This window comes from Lycorma delicatula, chromosome 3, assembly GCF_047948215.1.
Source record: "Lycorma delicatula isolate Av1 chromosome 3, ASM4794821v1, whole genome shotgun sequence".
Classification (NCBI taxonomy): Eukaryota; Metazoa; Arthropoda; class Insecta; order Hemiptera; family Fulgoridae; genus Lycorma; species Lycorma delicatula.
The window spans coordinates 134,849,881-134,865,460 of record NC_134457.1 but is presented as its reverse complement, the minus strand read 5'-3'; the positions used below and the strand labels follow the sequence as shown (position 1 = coordinate 134,865,460).

The following is a 15,580-nucleotide window of genomic DNA, read 5'->3' as shown; positions in this document are numbered from 1 at the left end:
AATACAAAAATTTATTTAGACACATTGTATTTTTTCGAATTTCATTTTTAGCTAAGTAGGAAATCTATTATACTCGTACCTTATTCATGACAATTAAGATTGTCTAATATTAATATCTACAGTTTTATTTATAATTTTTTTATATTAGTCGCTAATGAATAAATCAGTTACTAAAAGTCAGTCGAGATTCTGATGAGTTAGCTGAAATGTCAGAGGAAATTTTTCAGTTCTTACTCGGGAACAGAACCTGGGAAATTCGGTTCAGCATTTATTGCACTGCAGTTTCTTTAGATAACCTTGTTTACATTAAATTTATATTATAATTATTAATATAATAGTACTGTATATAGCACTAAATTATATAGTAATTAATCACATCTAATATAATACCTTTTTATTTCATATATGTTAATATTTTTTAGGTGTAAATGATTTAATTTGTTTTCATAATTATTATTAAAAATTTGTAAATTAGATGATTAAGATTTGAATTAAGTTGTACGGACATCAATTTTAGCTATTGAATATGCATTGTAATATATTGGAATGTTATAATTATGTATGCAAAATAGTTATAAGTTTGCATTAGAATATCGTAATAATACGTGGTAATATGGAATTTTTTTCTTTGTTCAAAATCGAAAAACATAAAGCAGATTGTTATTTAATAACATTTCGTAATTTAATGAACTATTTCATTAATATTTTTTATCTTTATAGTAAATATTAAAGCAGATTAAAAATAAACCAGTAGTGTGGTACATTCACTTCAATATTTTTCAAAGTTATATATATATTTAACACAATCTCAATCTTCTACGACGATTAAAAAAAAAAAAATTGAAAACAAACTTTTTACACTCATGGTACCGAAAACTTTATAAAGGTATTTAATATTCTGATTTTTAATCCAGATTTATAGAATCTGATTATCTACTAGTGTTTAAAAATTATATTTATTTTCTTAATAATGCAGTTTATTATATTTACCTTATATATATTTATATACACCTACACTTATACAGGGCGTTTCATATGTTCTTCGGAGTTTCGAAAATTCATTAACAAAAATCTATTTCACTCATAAGAATAAAACAAGTACTGTACGAAAGAGTACTTCAAATCGTTTTTCACCACATATACTAGGCAGTTAGTAAACCATTTGCTCGCTAGGCGTCGACAGTAGAGAAAATGGCTGCCACGGGAAGCGAGAAGTCGTTTTGTGTGTCAGAATTTCATTTGTCAAAGGTAGTAATCTCTGTGCAACGTGCGTTTCGGTTGAAATTTCATAAGGAGCCACCAAGTGACAATTCAATTCGTGCATGGTATAAACAATTCAGTGAAACTGGTTGATTGTGCAAGCGAAAATCAACTGTTCGTCCATCAACCTCCATCAATGAAACTTGCACGCACACGTTCGACATTGACTTCAAGTTTCATTCGCAGCCCGTCAAAATCGACTGCAGCTCCAGGCAGAGAATTAGGAATTCCGAAAACAACAGTGTGGACAGTTCTCCGTAAACGTTTATTATGCAAACCGTACCATCTTCAATTAATCCAGCATCTTTCTGATGGAGCACGTAGGCTCCATTTTTGTTTACAGTTACAGGAAAAGATGTTGTTAGATGAAGGTTTTCTAAACAAGCTAATTTTCAGCGATGAAGCTACCTTCCATATTAGCGGCAAAGTAAACCATCATAACGTGCGAGTTTGGGGAACTGAAAACCCACACGCTTATGCGGAACACATTCGGGATTCTCCGAAAGTAAACGTTTTTTGTGCGATCTCTCGTGAGGCAGTGTACGGGCCGTTCTTTTTTTATGGAAACGACAGTAACCCGCATGATATACCTGGAGTTGTTACAATTATGGCTTATGCCTCAGCTACTCACCGACTTTATTTTCCACCAAGATGGTTGTCCATTTTCATAACGAGAGTCGACAGTACCTGTCGGATCTCACACAACATTACCTCGGCGATGGATAGGACGTGCGTCTGAAGAAGACCAACACATTATGCTGTGGCCACCAAGATCACTAGACCTCACGCCATGTGATTTCTTTCTCTGGGGTTACGTGAAAGATACGGTGTTTATCCCACCAATGCCGCACGATATCGCTGACCTAAAGGATCGCCATAATCAATGCAATCAACTCTATCGAAAATGACATGTTAGAACGAGTATGACAAGAGCTAGACTTTCGTGTTGACGTGTGCCGTGTCACCATAAAAGCACATATTGAACATTTATAGATTTTAACAAAAACTGTTTGTCCCTGCATTACCTTGTACAACTTTCATTTAAGTGAGTGAAATCCTTTTTTTGTACTGAATTTTTGTAACTCCTAAGAACATTAAGAAACACCCTGTATACATATAAATTACATCAATAATGCATGACTTGTACTTTAGTAATCAGTCAACTGAATTTTAATTTTTTTAAACATAAAAAGTAACTTTTTTAACTTTTCATAAACTATAATTTTAGTTATTATTGACTTGTGAAATTAATTAATAATATAATAAGAGGTAAAAAGAGTATCGGATAAAAATCGTTTAAGTTTTAGGTAACGTTTAGCATCACGAAAAACAATTTTATTCCTCAGAATAATTTCAAAAGACAGACTGGGGAAAACAGAGACGTCTAAAAAAGGGTTTACTTATATAAAATATTATAAAATGCTTTTTAATAGAAAATCAAGAGTAAGTATGTATTTTATAAGAATTTGTTAATTATTTTAGAGTATAGAATTATAAAACATAAACTGTGGTATGGAAAGTGGTTTTTAATTTCCATGAATCAAGAAAGTAAAAAAAATGAATTTAAGATGGGGATAAAATTCCAATAATAAACGTAAGTTGGTGAAACGTAAGTTACAAATAATAAATAGTATGGATTAATTCCTGGGGAAAAACGTTTGATTATAAAGGATATGATTAAAACAAAGGCAATTAAATGCATCGGAATGAAACGATATAGAGAAGTTAAAAATTAGAATGGGAGATCACAGCATACCAGAAATTTTACAACTATTTTATTTAGGTTGTAAAATTACAAAGAATTGATGAAAAAATTATATACATTGTGATAGGTTTGTATCAGTCCACTTAATAATTTTGAGGTATTAAATATAAATTTATAAATTAGAAAGAAATACTCTCAAATACATTTCTATTGAAGGATACAAAAGTATATCGAATAGCAACAAAATATTCGTATTTTATATGCAACAATATAGCGTATTGCTTCTATTAGCAAGCAGCAACAAAAAAGAAAGTATTAAGACAAGAAAAACAAGAAATTGAGGATTTTGAAATATTGTGCTACGATTTAATATTGAAGATTAAGTGGAGCACAGTTGCTGTTTATAAAATGAACTGAACGAAGGAGAGATTTACAAATGAAATTTATAAAAAGAATACATAATTAAGCTCCGTGTTCTGGAATAAATGAGTTTGGTTCTACAAGAAAATGTTGAGCTAAAAGTAGAAAACAAAAAGAATATTTGACAAATACAACCGAGAATGTAGAAAATTGAAAAATATGTTGTTAACATTTACAGAATAATGCAAACAGAAATTGAAAATGAATAAGGAGTGAAATGGCTGACAGAAAAAGGATTAATTTTATATGTTTAGTACCGTAATTTAAGTACATAGTAATTCATTAGTGCATTAATAAATTACGGTTCAACTATTGCAATTAAAGTAGTTTTCCTTTGTGTAAGCATATACGTGTATCTTAGCGTAAATAGCAACGTAAATTTAACATTGCTTATTGTATCCAACTTATTCGTAAAGAAAAAAAAACAATAAAAATAGGTAAATTTAATATTACTACTTAGACAGAGTCGATTAACGTTTACAATAAATTTCCATCATTCGTGACGGAAGAAATATTTTATCTTTGACCTTTCCTTCCTAAACTGCATTATTTATGCAAATGTGAGCTGTTCTTGATGCAAATTTCTTCTTTCAAAAAACACAGCAGTATAAAAAAAATAAGTAAGGAATAGGACTCATTTCACGAGAACTCATCAAGGAAATTACACTTTTAAATGATATTTATCTCAGTAAGATAACGGCATAATTAGTTGTTCACAGTACAAATTCTTTCTTTGTTCTTTTTTTTTAAATTCCTTTACGCATTTTAGCATTCTTTATCATAAATAAGAGAAATTAAAAAAAATTATAACATTCAAGTTTTTAACTCTTTTAACAGCGCATTATAAAGTGAACAATTTTTTAAGTCGTTTTTTAGCGGATCGACATTGTATTATGTAACAAATAATTTGTTCGATTCGCTTAATCATCAAGGATAGTCTTAATTTCCTATTGTGCAACTAAGCAGTATATATATATATATATATATATATGTGTGTGTGTGTTTGTGTGTACACACAAACATATCCATGTTATATTTGTTATTTGTTTATGTTCGTTAGTGAATAATTTATACATTGTTGTCTGTTAAAGTGTGTATGGCTTATTATAGCAATTTTTTTTGTATTTGTCATAGTTGGTACTAATATTGATAATGTAAACTGTTCTGCATTGTTTAGATTGTATAATTTATATTTTTCTTTTATTTGATAAATAAGCCAGTTTTATCTTATTTTTGATTATAAAACGTTTTTCTTCCTGAAATTTAATTTTAACAACCAATAACCTGATTTATAACAAATTTATCACTTTTTTCAATTCTATCTCCTTTTACGGGTCTCTGCCAATAATTATAAATATATGTGAAAGAAAATGTTAACGTTTGGTGAAATGGTATTTCTGGTAAAGATTCACTATACCAGGCAATCATTATTAAGTGTTTAGCAAGCTGATTACATTTTTTTTTTTTTTTGTAAAAGTTTGTTTACAGTTGCAATGCCGAAAATATTTTATCTTGCGTTTATAGAGATGTGAAAATAAGAAACCAATGCAAAAATTAGACTACTTTTCGGGAAACAGGAAGTGTTACAGCTCGCTATTCATTCCGAGCAACAAAATATTATAACCAATGAAATTTTATTATGATATGGTTCCACATGAGTAACTTGTAACAGATCCGGAAAACGCAAAAAAATTCCCTTATTTTGAATGCGACAAAAAAGTTTATGCTACACCCACACCTTCTAAAGCATGCATTACTAGAACCGAACAAGGAAACATTACTGCAGTTAATTCGATGGTTTAGAAAAAAAATTAGTTTGTGATATTGAGGTTTCATTAGAAGTGATTCTACTACTTTAAGTAGTTTATTTACATAACTTTTATATTTAACATAAACTTTACTTTCACTCCTGACTTACGTATTTAAGACTTTCTGAAAGAAAATTTTGTTCAAATAACCTTCTTATTATTCTTTATAAATTGAAAACTAACAGCTGAAATTGCATTTCGATTTTTCATATCAACACTAGGAGTATTAACCACAATGTCAATTTGAATTGATCGAGGAACAGGGCAAGCGATTTAATATTATAAGAACCAATTCCAAATTTTTGGAAAAAATATATATTTTTTTTTAAATCATAGTCTGTGTAAATAATTAGTTCATTATTAAAATTAAAAGGTTGACTTTTTGTCGTTGAATTAAATCTACAACTAGTGGATCATTTTTTTTTTTTTTTATAAATAACATTCTATAGATTTTCTGGTTCTTTTTTTAAACTAGTGTTTAGGTATTTGTTATAACTTTAAAAAATTGAAGATATTTCTATTATGTATAATTAAATAATGAAGAAAAAAAATTATTTCTAGAAAAATATACACTGAATAGAGTATGAATGTAAAACTTAGTAAAAAAAAGTCAACCTTCGCTTATTGTCAACTAAGCGTGAACATTACTTCAGTACAAAATAATTTTAAAAAACAAACTAATAGTACGAGTATACTACTACAAAGAACTTAATGCCGTAGCCTAAAGATCTTTATGCGGTTACCACTAGAGAGAAAAACCAGTTCCTACTATTTTTTTCTTTTAAGAAGAGGAAGAATATTTTCCGACGATTTTATCATGGCAGTTTTAACCCTAGGGGATCTTTTGTTGATGCTACATTTTCCAGCTAGGCTTTTTCATGTACACTGTGGATACGCACGTGCAAAAATACTTAGCCGACATTATTACCGTTCATCGAACTGTGTATCTTTGTAGCGAAAATAAATCTCGAAATATAAACGTGGCCTACGAAGAAAGAACTTAATCTTTAAATTTTTATTTAAATTTCTTTTTTTTTGTATTTTCTTTATAATTTCCAAAATATATTTTATAAAAATAATAATAATATATTTTCTTATTTATATTAATTTTTGTTCTATACATCGTACTACAATTAATTTGACATGTATTACAATCTTTAATAACGAGATGTAAATAAAAAATATTTATGTTTTATTTAGTATATATGAACTGTTTAAATAATTCGTGTAACTTTATTCAGTATATAAGTGCACTATACCATAGAAATATACACACAGCTGAATAAAAATAAAAAATAAAAAACTATAATAAAATTGAAAAATATTTTACAATTTACCATTAAACGTAAAAAAATTGAAAAAACCATTAAATTCAATGAAATATATTCATTATCAAGTTTCCAATAGATTCAGTAAAACAGTTCATTACTCTTTATAAATTAATTATTGGAGAAATTAAAATTATTAAGAAAAATTACTTGAATTGGAGAAAGAATCGTGATTTGTTTCATAATAAATCTAATATAATTAAATATTTAGTGTAGCTTAGAAATATTTAAGTGAAATTAATGATCAGTTATTTTTTGTGATAATTACAATTTTTAATCAGGTTAATCAAAGCATTATTTCATTCTTTTAATACGTTTAATCTTTGAAGTTAGAACTTATTTAGAATCTTTTTAATCTTCTAAGATAACGTAGTATTTGATTGGTACTATTTCTACCATTATTTCTGAGGAATTTTCGAAATCATAATGAAGAAATATTTTATAAATATCAATATTCTAATTATTTTTAAATAATTTAAACTGCACAGTATCCTTTTTCTCGCGTTTAGAACTACAATTAATGAGTTTTGTAAAAACCAAGAAAGGATTTTATTCGTTCTTAGTGGTGAGTGATATTTGCTTTTTGATTATACTCTTTATTTTATAGAAGAAAAGTTAGATTTCTGTAGTTTTTCAAGTGCAACAATCACAGATATATGGTTACAAAGAAACTGTTTTTGTTATTTTTATTATATTTAGAGGTGTTTCATTTCATATTTTGTTTTTTCCTTAAAAAAAAAAACGTTCAATTTTATGAATAATGGTAGGTTCAAAATAGTGTGCGTAGAAACACGAGTTTTAAATATTATGTAGACTTCCAAGATTAAACCGTTTGGAATTTTCCAGTTTTTTTTGTCCGATTCGATGACAAAAGCTTGAAGGTGGATATCTATTTACATTTTCCATTATGTTCGTGAGTGAAACCAATAAAAAAAATTAGTAATGAGTAAATGACAAACGATAAGCCAAAACCAAAAATCCTATCCGGGACTTGGATTATCGTGAAGTTTGAAGTTTAGATTACGATCTCTATATGTATTTTGTTCAAAATATCTTGTTATTATCTTATATTACTGGAAGATTTTCTTTAAAAATAAAATATTTTACATATTATGTAAGATATCATGATATAACCATAAAAAAATTATCATTTGTTTGTAATATTTGTAAAAGTTATTTGTTTAGCCTTGCAGTAAATGAGATACAATAAAAGAATTACGTTTAAATTACTTTGCCCAAATAATTTAAACGTTTTTCCCAAAAAATATTGTTTAGCTCAAACTAATTTAAGCAGGTTACAAAATAGAAATTAATTAACTCAAACTGTTACGTAGATTTCAATAAGGATCCAATTTTGTATCTTCAATTCAGATCAAATTTCATATTGTTACAATAAAATTAAAGAAACATCCCCCTAAGATAAAAAAAAAACAATAAATAAAGTTTTTTTCTGCTCCCCTGGGCCGGCTCAACAATCAAATATTACTCAGCCCAAGGGAGTGTCCTTGAGACTCTAATGAGCCTCCCCTCCCCACCTACCGACAGTACGTCCGGCATGGCAGGTCGACTCACCGGATCCGGATCTTTTCCTTATTCTCATCTTGCCTCTCCTCTAACCACTAAGGCCACGGACACCAGGCCCGGCTATGCCATTCTCGGTCCCTGCCCCAGCAGCCGAGTCACGGTCTTTTTTTTCCTAAAGTAACTCCTCCCACTTCTTGTAATCCACTTCCGTTGCTCCTATAACCTCAGGCACGAATCTTTCTATTGTCAGCCATTCCTATTTACCTCCCAGCACATACTTTGTTGTAGTTTCCGGGGTAATCTCTTTTATGTTATTTCTGGCTTTTAGATCCTCCCAACGTGCACATTCAAAAAATGTGTGGCAGGAAGTATCCTCTTGACCCCAGTACACACAACGGGAGCTCCCTTCTTTTAAACTTGTGTAAGTATACATCAAATCCTCTGTGACCGGAAGGGAATTGTGACAGTTAAAACCCCATATCGCCGTTTTCTCCCCAGCCACGGTCCTAGCTCAGGAATAAGTTTCTTCGTCCACGACCCAGCCGTAGCGGCCTTCAACTTATCTTGCCAATCTTGTAGCAAGAGATTTATGGCATCTTCCCTGTCCATGCCCTCATAGATCCGTTTCATTTGGGTAGCCCGTAACTGGATCTCCGGTACCCCGACCACAACTCCCGTCGCATCCGCCGATACCGTCGGTACGCCCCCACGATCCTTAAATTCATTCTTCTCTACAATAGTGTCACCATCTTCACAATCCTCTTGCTGTTTAGTGTAAGGCAGGCACTGCATACAACACTATAGAAGTCACTTCTATCATTAAAACCTTTCTTTTAGCTGCTCTGGGTCCCCACTTGGTACCCATTAGTCTATAGTTATACAATATAGTTCACGAGGTTCTTTAATTGAAAAAAAAGTTGGTATACGGAAAATTTCTTGCACAGTGGTAACGATATCACTGTTATATATAATTTATACTGTAAGTTACTGCAAATTTCTCATTAAAAAAATTAAAAATATCCATACTCAAACTGAATATTTTAATCAACATCATATACTTAGTAAAACAAGTGAACTTAATTTACCAAACTTTAATTAAATAATAAACATGTTGAATATATTTTTACATTCTAATTTATTATAAAAATTTAAATTTTAGGAAGTTTTCAGTAATTTCAGTTCTTCCCATAAATAGGCAAAATTTTCAGGCTTTATAAAACTCAGTTACAGTGTAAAATAAATGTATTTATAAAGCTCGCTTAGAAACCAGCAAACTGCTAAACACAAATTATTAATACATCTACATACAATTAAACAATGAACAATACCACGAATGAAAAAAAATTTTCCTTTTTCATTGTTATGAGCATATATTACATTGTTCCAATTATTTTACATTATTTTTAGAATCAGTGAAAACCTGAATTTTTGTGTTAATGAACTGTATTCAACATAACTGTATTCAGTAAAATGAAAAACTTCATCTTAGAAATTTATTATGAAACGATTGAAAAAACTAAAGTAGGGTAGTACAAAATATTTTGTGACTTTTGCGGTGTTGATTTTCATTTTATTTAAAGGAAAACAAAAGGTATCCGGTTAATTAGTATAAAATGTACACTTCTTTTTGTGGTAGTGCAATTTTAAAATTACGTATGTACAGATCTTATATAAATGAAAAAGGTTGTGGATCCGTCAATCAGTTGTTTGTTTTCTACAGTATGACGCGACTGTGAACAGTTACTCTCACGGCGAATATAACTAGAATAGATATTAAAGGGGAAAATACGGTAATAATGTCAACAATGGGATACCGGGTTTAATTAAAATTTTTACGTTTTATGGTCCATTTAAACGAAAAAACAAGTACGTATATATTTATGTAGCCCTGCTTTAGACCTTATATCTCAGGTCTAACCAAACCGACTTTTTCAAATTTGACTAAATTATCTTTATATATGGGGTATTGTGTCATATTAGTTTTTTTTTTAAATTCCTTTACGTATCAATATGGCGAAAAAAAATTCGATTTTCTTTAGAGGCATTTTAGAAAAACCTTATTAAAACAAATTTGTTACCTACAATGAATACAAAAATAATAATAATAATTCAATAATCCAAAAATGAATTACTAAAATTCAACCCCCATCTCTTAAAATAGAAATATATATTTTTTGTTCTTTTGAAATATTTTCTTTGATCTTAATGTTTTTCAAACGTTTTTTAAAGATTATATTTCATACATGAAAAATATATCTACAATTTTTTTAAATTATAGACCCGTACCTAAAATGTTAAAAAATAGTTTTGAAAACCTTCTTTTTTTATATTTTACCCCTATTGAAGGAGGGTTTGAATTTAGAGAAAATTTTATTTAAGCAAATTTGTTAAGCTTAACCTGTATATGAATATTTTCAGATAATTCTTTCTTTAAATTAATTCATCACCTCCAAAAGATAAATATTCTGTTTTGTTTTTTGGCTTCAACTATTTTAATTTTTATTATTAAAATGAAGTTTTTTTTTTGCATTCTTCTTCATCACTTAAAATTAAAGGAAAACTATGTTATCTTCCGAACCCTAAGTGAGAAGCAAATTTTTCATTACTCCTAAAATTTATACTTCATTTTTTCAATATTTTTAACTTCTTAATAAACAGGTTTTTTTCTAAATTTTCTCCATAGAGAAAAGAAGCTTCTACAATCATAATTCTCTTATTTGAAATTAGGGAATTTTGATGTAACACTCATTCTATTTTTCACATTCCTATTAGACATACAAATAAAAATTTCTGAGACAGAACCAAGCAAACCTGAAAATAGAACTAACTTACATATTAAAAACGCATGTTAATATTTACATGTACCACATGCATAAATTATTACAGGATAACAGATCTGATTTGTTTTTAACAGTAAATGTCTCTAGATCTTACGTGAAATACGATACATATATATATATATATTAACCCTAGTAAAAAAAAAACGAAACGTTATCAGTCATGTATTTAAGAAGGTGTGCGCAACGTTTTAGGTACGATATGTCAATTTATCGAATATTTATGGAAACTGAGTGTTCAACCATAAAATTTAAACGGAATGCACCAAAATTTTAAATATCAAACATATCTGAAAAAGTAAGAATATTATTTTTTACTTTTTGAAAATGTATAGCTAATATTTAGGATTTTATTTATAATTTACTTTATATATTATATTAAAAAATTACATACTGCAACATAAGATTATGTAAAAAATTAGACTAATTAGGAAAACATTGCAAAAATATAACTAAATTATATATATCTTTTTAAATTATTCAATTTCTTAATATGATCATCTTACATTAATTAAATTTCTTCTCCAGAGTCAGTTTACTGTGAAACTTTTACAAGTACGACAACTTATCTAAACTGTATTTGACTCTTTCCGAGCAGAATTAAATTTCCGCTACCTAGTAAATTTCTTCATTTGGAACAACAATTTAAATTTCATTAAATATAAGTTTTAAAAGGAATAAGATTCGAGTTTATAAATCATACTAATTTACAATGTAGCACAGCTTTAAGATAATTCTAAGAAGGTACGAATCATCTTATAGAACAAACTGAAAAAACTTTAACGTAGATTTTATTAAACAAATCATCAAGTCTGTTTGTTTCGCTGTACATTTTTCTTTAAACAATACATGAAAATCAATCAGAATTCATTATTTTTAACTAATCTTATGACAACTCCTCCCTTCCAATTAATTATATTTAAATTAAAAATAACAATCCAATCTAGTTTCTCAAATCTCTGTAAATGCTTCGGAAACCGACAACACATCTATTAGGGAGTGTTACAACTTTTAAGAGGGAGTGCATGCACATGTTACGGTAGGAGATTAATTTGGATTCAGATCGGTTTGAATGTTTTGAAATCAGGGAACACATCATTTTTGTAATAGTAAATATATTTTTAATTATAGACATGATAAAACAGAATGTTGATTAGGCTTTAATCTTATCACGTTCAAAAAGAGTAAAAAAGTAAATAAAATATAGAAGTTGTCTAGTTCCCTGAAAATTAAAATAAAAATTTACCGAATAAAACCTATTTGAAAGCCAGACTTACATACAGTATGTAGGAAAAATTGAAAATTTTTCTACATTTTAACTCATGTTATTTTATATATATAAAACAGTATTCTCTCATTTTAATATTTTCTTAAATTTATGTGAGACACTTTATTTCAATGAAAAGTATGAGATCTGGGTCGTACTTATTTACTCATTAAGCTTTTATATAAATATCTTATGTAGCTGAATTTATCCTAATAGATTAAAATGAAAATACTTTCAATTCAATAAATCATAATATAACTTATGAATTAAGGATATATAAATCATATTTACAGTTCTTTAGTGACAACGTACCTTTTTATATTTATTGATAAAAATTTCTTATATTTACAGGTTACAATACATATACGTGGAATGAAACTGCTCATACGGAAAGAGTTCCAGACGAAATACTCAGCGTTACATACGAAGATGGAAAATGGAGTAAACCATACTACGATTGTGGAGGTGGAAATATATGGATGCTGACGTACACAGTGCCTTTTTTTGGGTACCACAATGGGACATACTTTTTCAAGTAAGTTAAATTTATTGAATCAAATTTTATTATATATTGTTTTTTTTTTTGTATATTAACTGAACTTTTTACTAATAAACCACCTACCATTTACTTCCCAGTATTTATCGAGTACTTAGCAATTAAGTACTACTAAAAAAAAAAAAACGTTTTTTAAATAGATATTTTAAAACATGAATAAATTATAGTTTGCAAATCTACGTTTAACTATATTCAAAGAAAAGAAGTAATTTTTTTCTTATTAGACATAACTATAATTTAATTCCAAATTAAACGGCGTCGTAAAATATTTCATAGAAAATGCCAAATTACTTAAGATATTTGTTTTGTATTACCTTAAATATTATTATTGAAATAAACTTATATAAAAAAAATCTCATCAGTAGCAAAATAGTGGAAATTTTAAACAAATCAATATGCTTGCAGGTAGGTTATTCCTACACTTATATTGCACTGTCCTACACATTTCACACATTTTGATGAACTTCTATTTATCCTTTGAACTTGTAAATTCATGAATACAACACAACGTATTTTTTTTTAAAATCATAACGATAAAAAACCATTATTTTTTGCTTTTATTACAGTAGAACATTTTTTTTCAGAATGAATAAAACAACATACCCAAGCACTTTCAGCTAATCATGCCATCATCAGGAATATTGAAGATATTTAAAATTTTTCGAAATGTGAAGTCATAGGAACAATAATTCTAATTACGGTGTGACTAGCCTAAGTATTTCAACGATGTTTTTTTAATACATTTTTGGTTAGACAAGATTTTTTAATTAATATTAATATTTTTATATTAATTCTAGAAACTGATTTTGGTTACGTTGGCCGACATACAGTATAATCGTTACAGTACAGTATAATCGTTTTGTTTATGGTTACCCTTCTCTCCCTTAAAACAACAATTTTCAGTGTTTGAAATTTTTTTCAAAACATTCAGTGTTTGAAATAGAAATATCTACTCCAAATTCTATTACTTCATAAACTAGTTGAGGAGAGGCCCATCCTCAGTAATGAGCATGGTTCCAAATGTGAAAGTTAAATAAATGACGGTTAAATGAAGAAATAATTTAATAGGTAGTACAAGCGTAAACTTTCCATATTTTTATGTACATAAAAGTTTGAGTAATTTTGTAAATTTACGTGATACAAAATTTAAAATTGAAAATTGAAATCAAAAGTAAAAGGCTTATTTATTTATTTTATTTATACATTATTTACAAGTCTGAATGAAGAGAGATGCTGAGATCAGAAAATTCAATCGGTACACTATGATTTTGTCCTTGCATGAGAATCTAAAACTAAACAGACTATTTATAGTTGTTATTAATGCAATAATTTATAAAGGTTATTTTTGCAGATACAATTTAGAGATAAATTTAGATATAATCAAAACTATAGCATTTAGGATGGGTTGGTAGTTAAAGCATAAAATAGATAGGGTACAGAGATCATTAAATTAAAAGCGTTATAAATATCTGGGGTTACGACCATTTACTAGTTTTCATTTGCTATTAAGATAAAAACTAGCAGCAGCAAAATCCTTCATAAATATTTTTATTTTTTTGCTTGATGATTTCAGCAAAAAAGCTTGAAGCTTGTGCGCGGGAGGTGAAAATGGAATTTTGTAGCGTATGAAAAAAACCATGCCCGACTCGTATTCGAAACTGCGACCTCCGGATGAAAGACCGAGACAATAACACTCCGCCAAGGAGAACGGTAAATAATGTTATTTCGTTGAATAACAATTTTATGAAACAAAATTCGTCACTGTTAATGATAAAAGTTTATGATACGGCAAACCCGTCTAAGACAACTGTGTGGATCACAGGTATCAGATTATAGGCAGGAAGAATAAAGCTGATTTAAAAACCGTTTCTAAAGAGGTTATTTCAATTACTACTCCTTTTCATGAATTAATGGTAATGCTATGTAGTTGAATAAGCACGAGGAACTCACCGATTGTCTTTAACGCCAAAATCGTCTGCGTTCGACCGTCATTCACAGTTTCTACGTACTGACCATTAAGTGTCATATATTTCTTTGACAGGGCCACTAACGCAGCTGGTAATCTCGGAGAAATCAAGGATGGGCTCATTTTAGAGAATCTGTCCTCGTAATCACAAGATACCTCGGTTTGGTGCACTATTACTATCAAGTACCTACCGTTGACTTCTAAGTTCATTTCTCTCTATGAGTCTTAACTTCTTTTTCGTTTCGCTTCTGGCGAATCGATTGATTCAAAACGAGGGTGTTTACGTGAATTCTATGCCACTTTTAATTGTTAAGAATCTTTCATGAAGAAATAAGCCCTCCTGTAGTAAGGGTAACTGATGGGGTACACTTCGACTCCAGAGCTACGAATCTTAAGGTCCGACCCGGGACTCCGATGGAACTGGTATATGTCATGGCAGAGAGCGGATGCATAGTCTCTGCATTGACTCCAGGCCCCTAACTCACCGAAACTCCCCGGACTCTCATGCACACCGACACTTTGGGCATCTTGCTACACACTTGCCACCGCTGGCGGGGGACATAAGCGCATAAAGGTAACCGAAGGGTCTCAGTTACAACTGCTATTACTTCCACCCAGGCCGCCACATCCCCAGCTCAAAAGGAGGGTTAAGTCCATTTTCATAATCGTTCTCGTTTTACATGATGTGCAGATGAAGCCGAAAAGTCCAGTCCGTATACTGAGCTGAAGTTGGAAGTCAGGTCGGAATCATTAACCAAGAATGATTGCATTTCCGAGAAAAATACTCGGAACCCATTAGCCAGCTACATCTATACTGTATCTATATTGTATCTACGTACAACTGTTATAACACTGTTATTTAAAATAATAATGAATGAGTTAAGACAGTTTATACAATACATTTTTTAA

The 15,580-nt window shown here is 29.3% G+C and overlaps 1 protein-coding gene across 1 annotated transcript in view; it reads left to right on the top strand.

Moving 5' to 3' along the window:
• Positions 1–15,580, top strand: part of LOC142320982 (putative G-protein coupled receptor CG31760) — a 904,980-nt gene that overhangs the window by 548,679 nt on the left and 340,721 nt on the right. Inside the window, exon 2 of the mRNA XM_075358981.1 lies at positions 12,501–12,684. Coding sequence (XP_075215096.1) covers positions 12,501–12,684 — 184 coding nt within the window. The remainder of the gene's footprint in view (positions 1–12,500; positions 12,685–15,580) is intronic.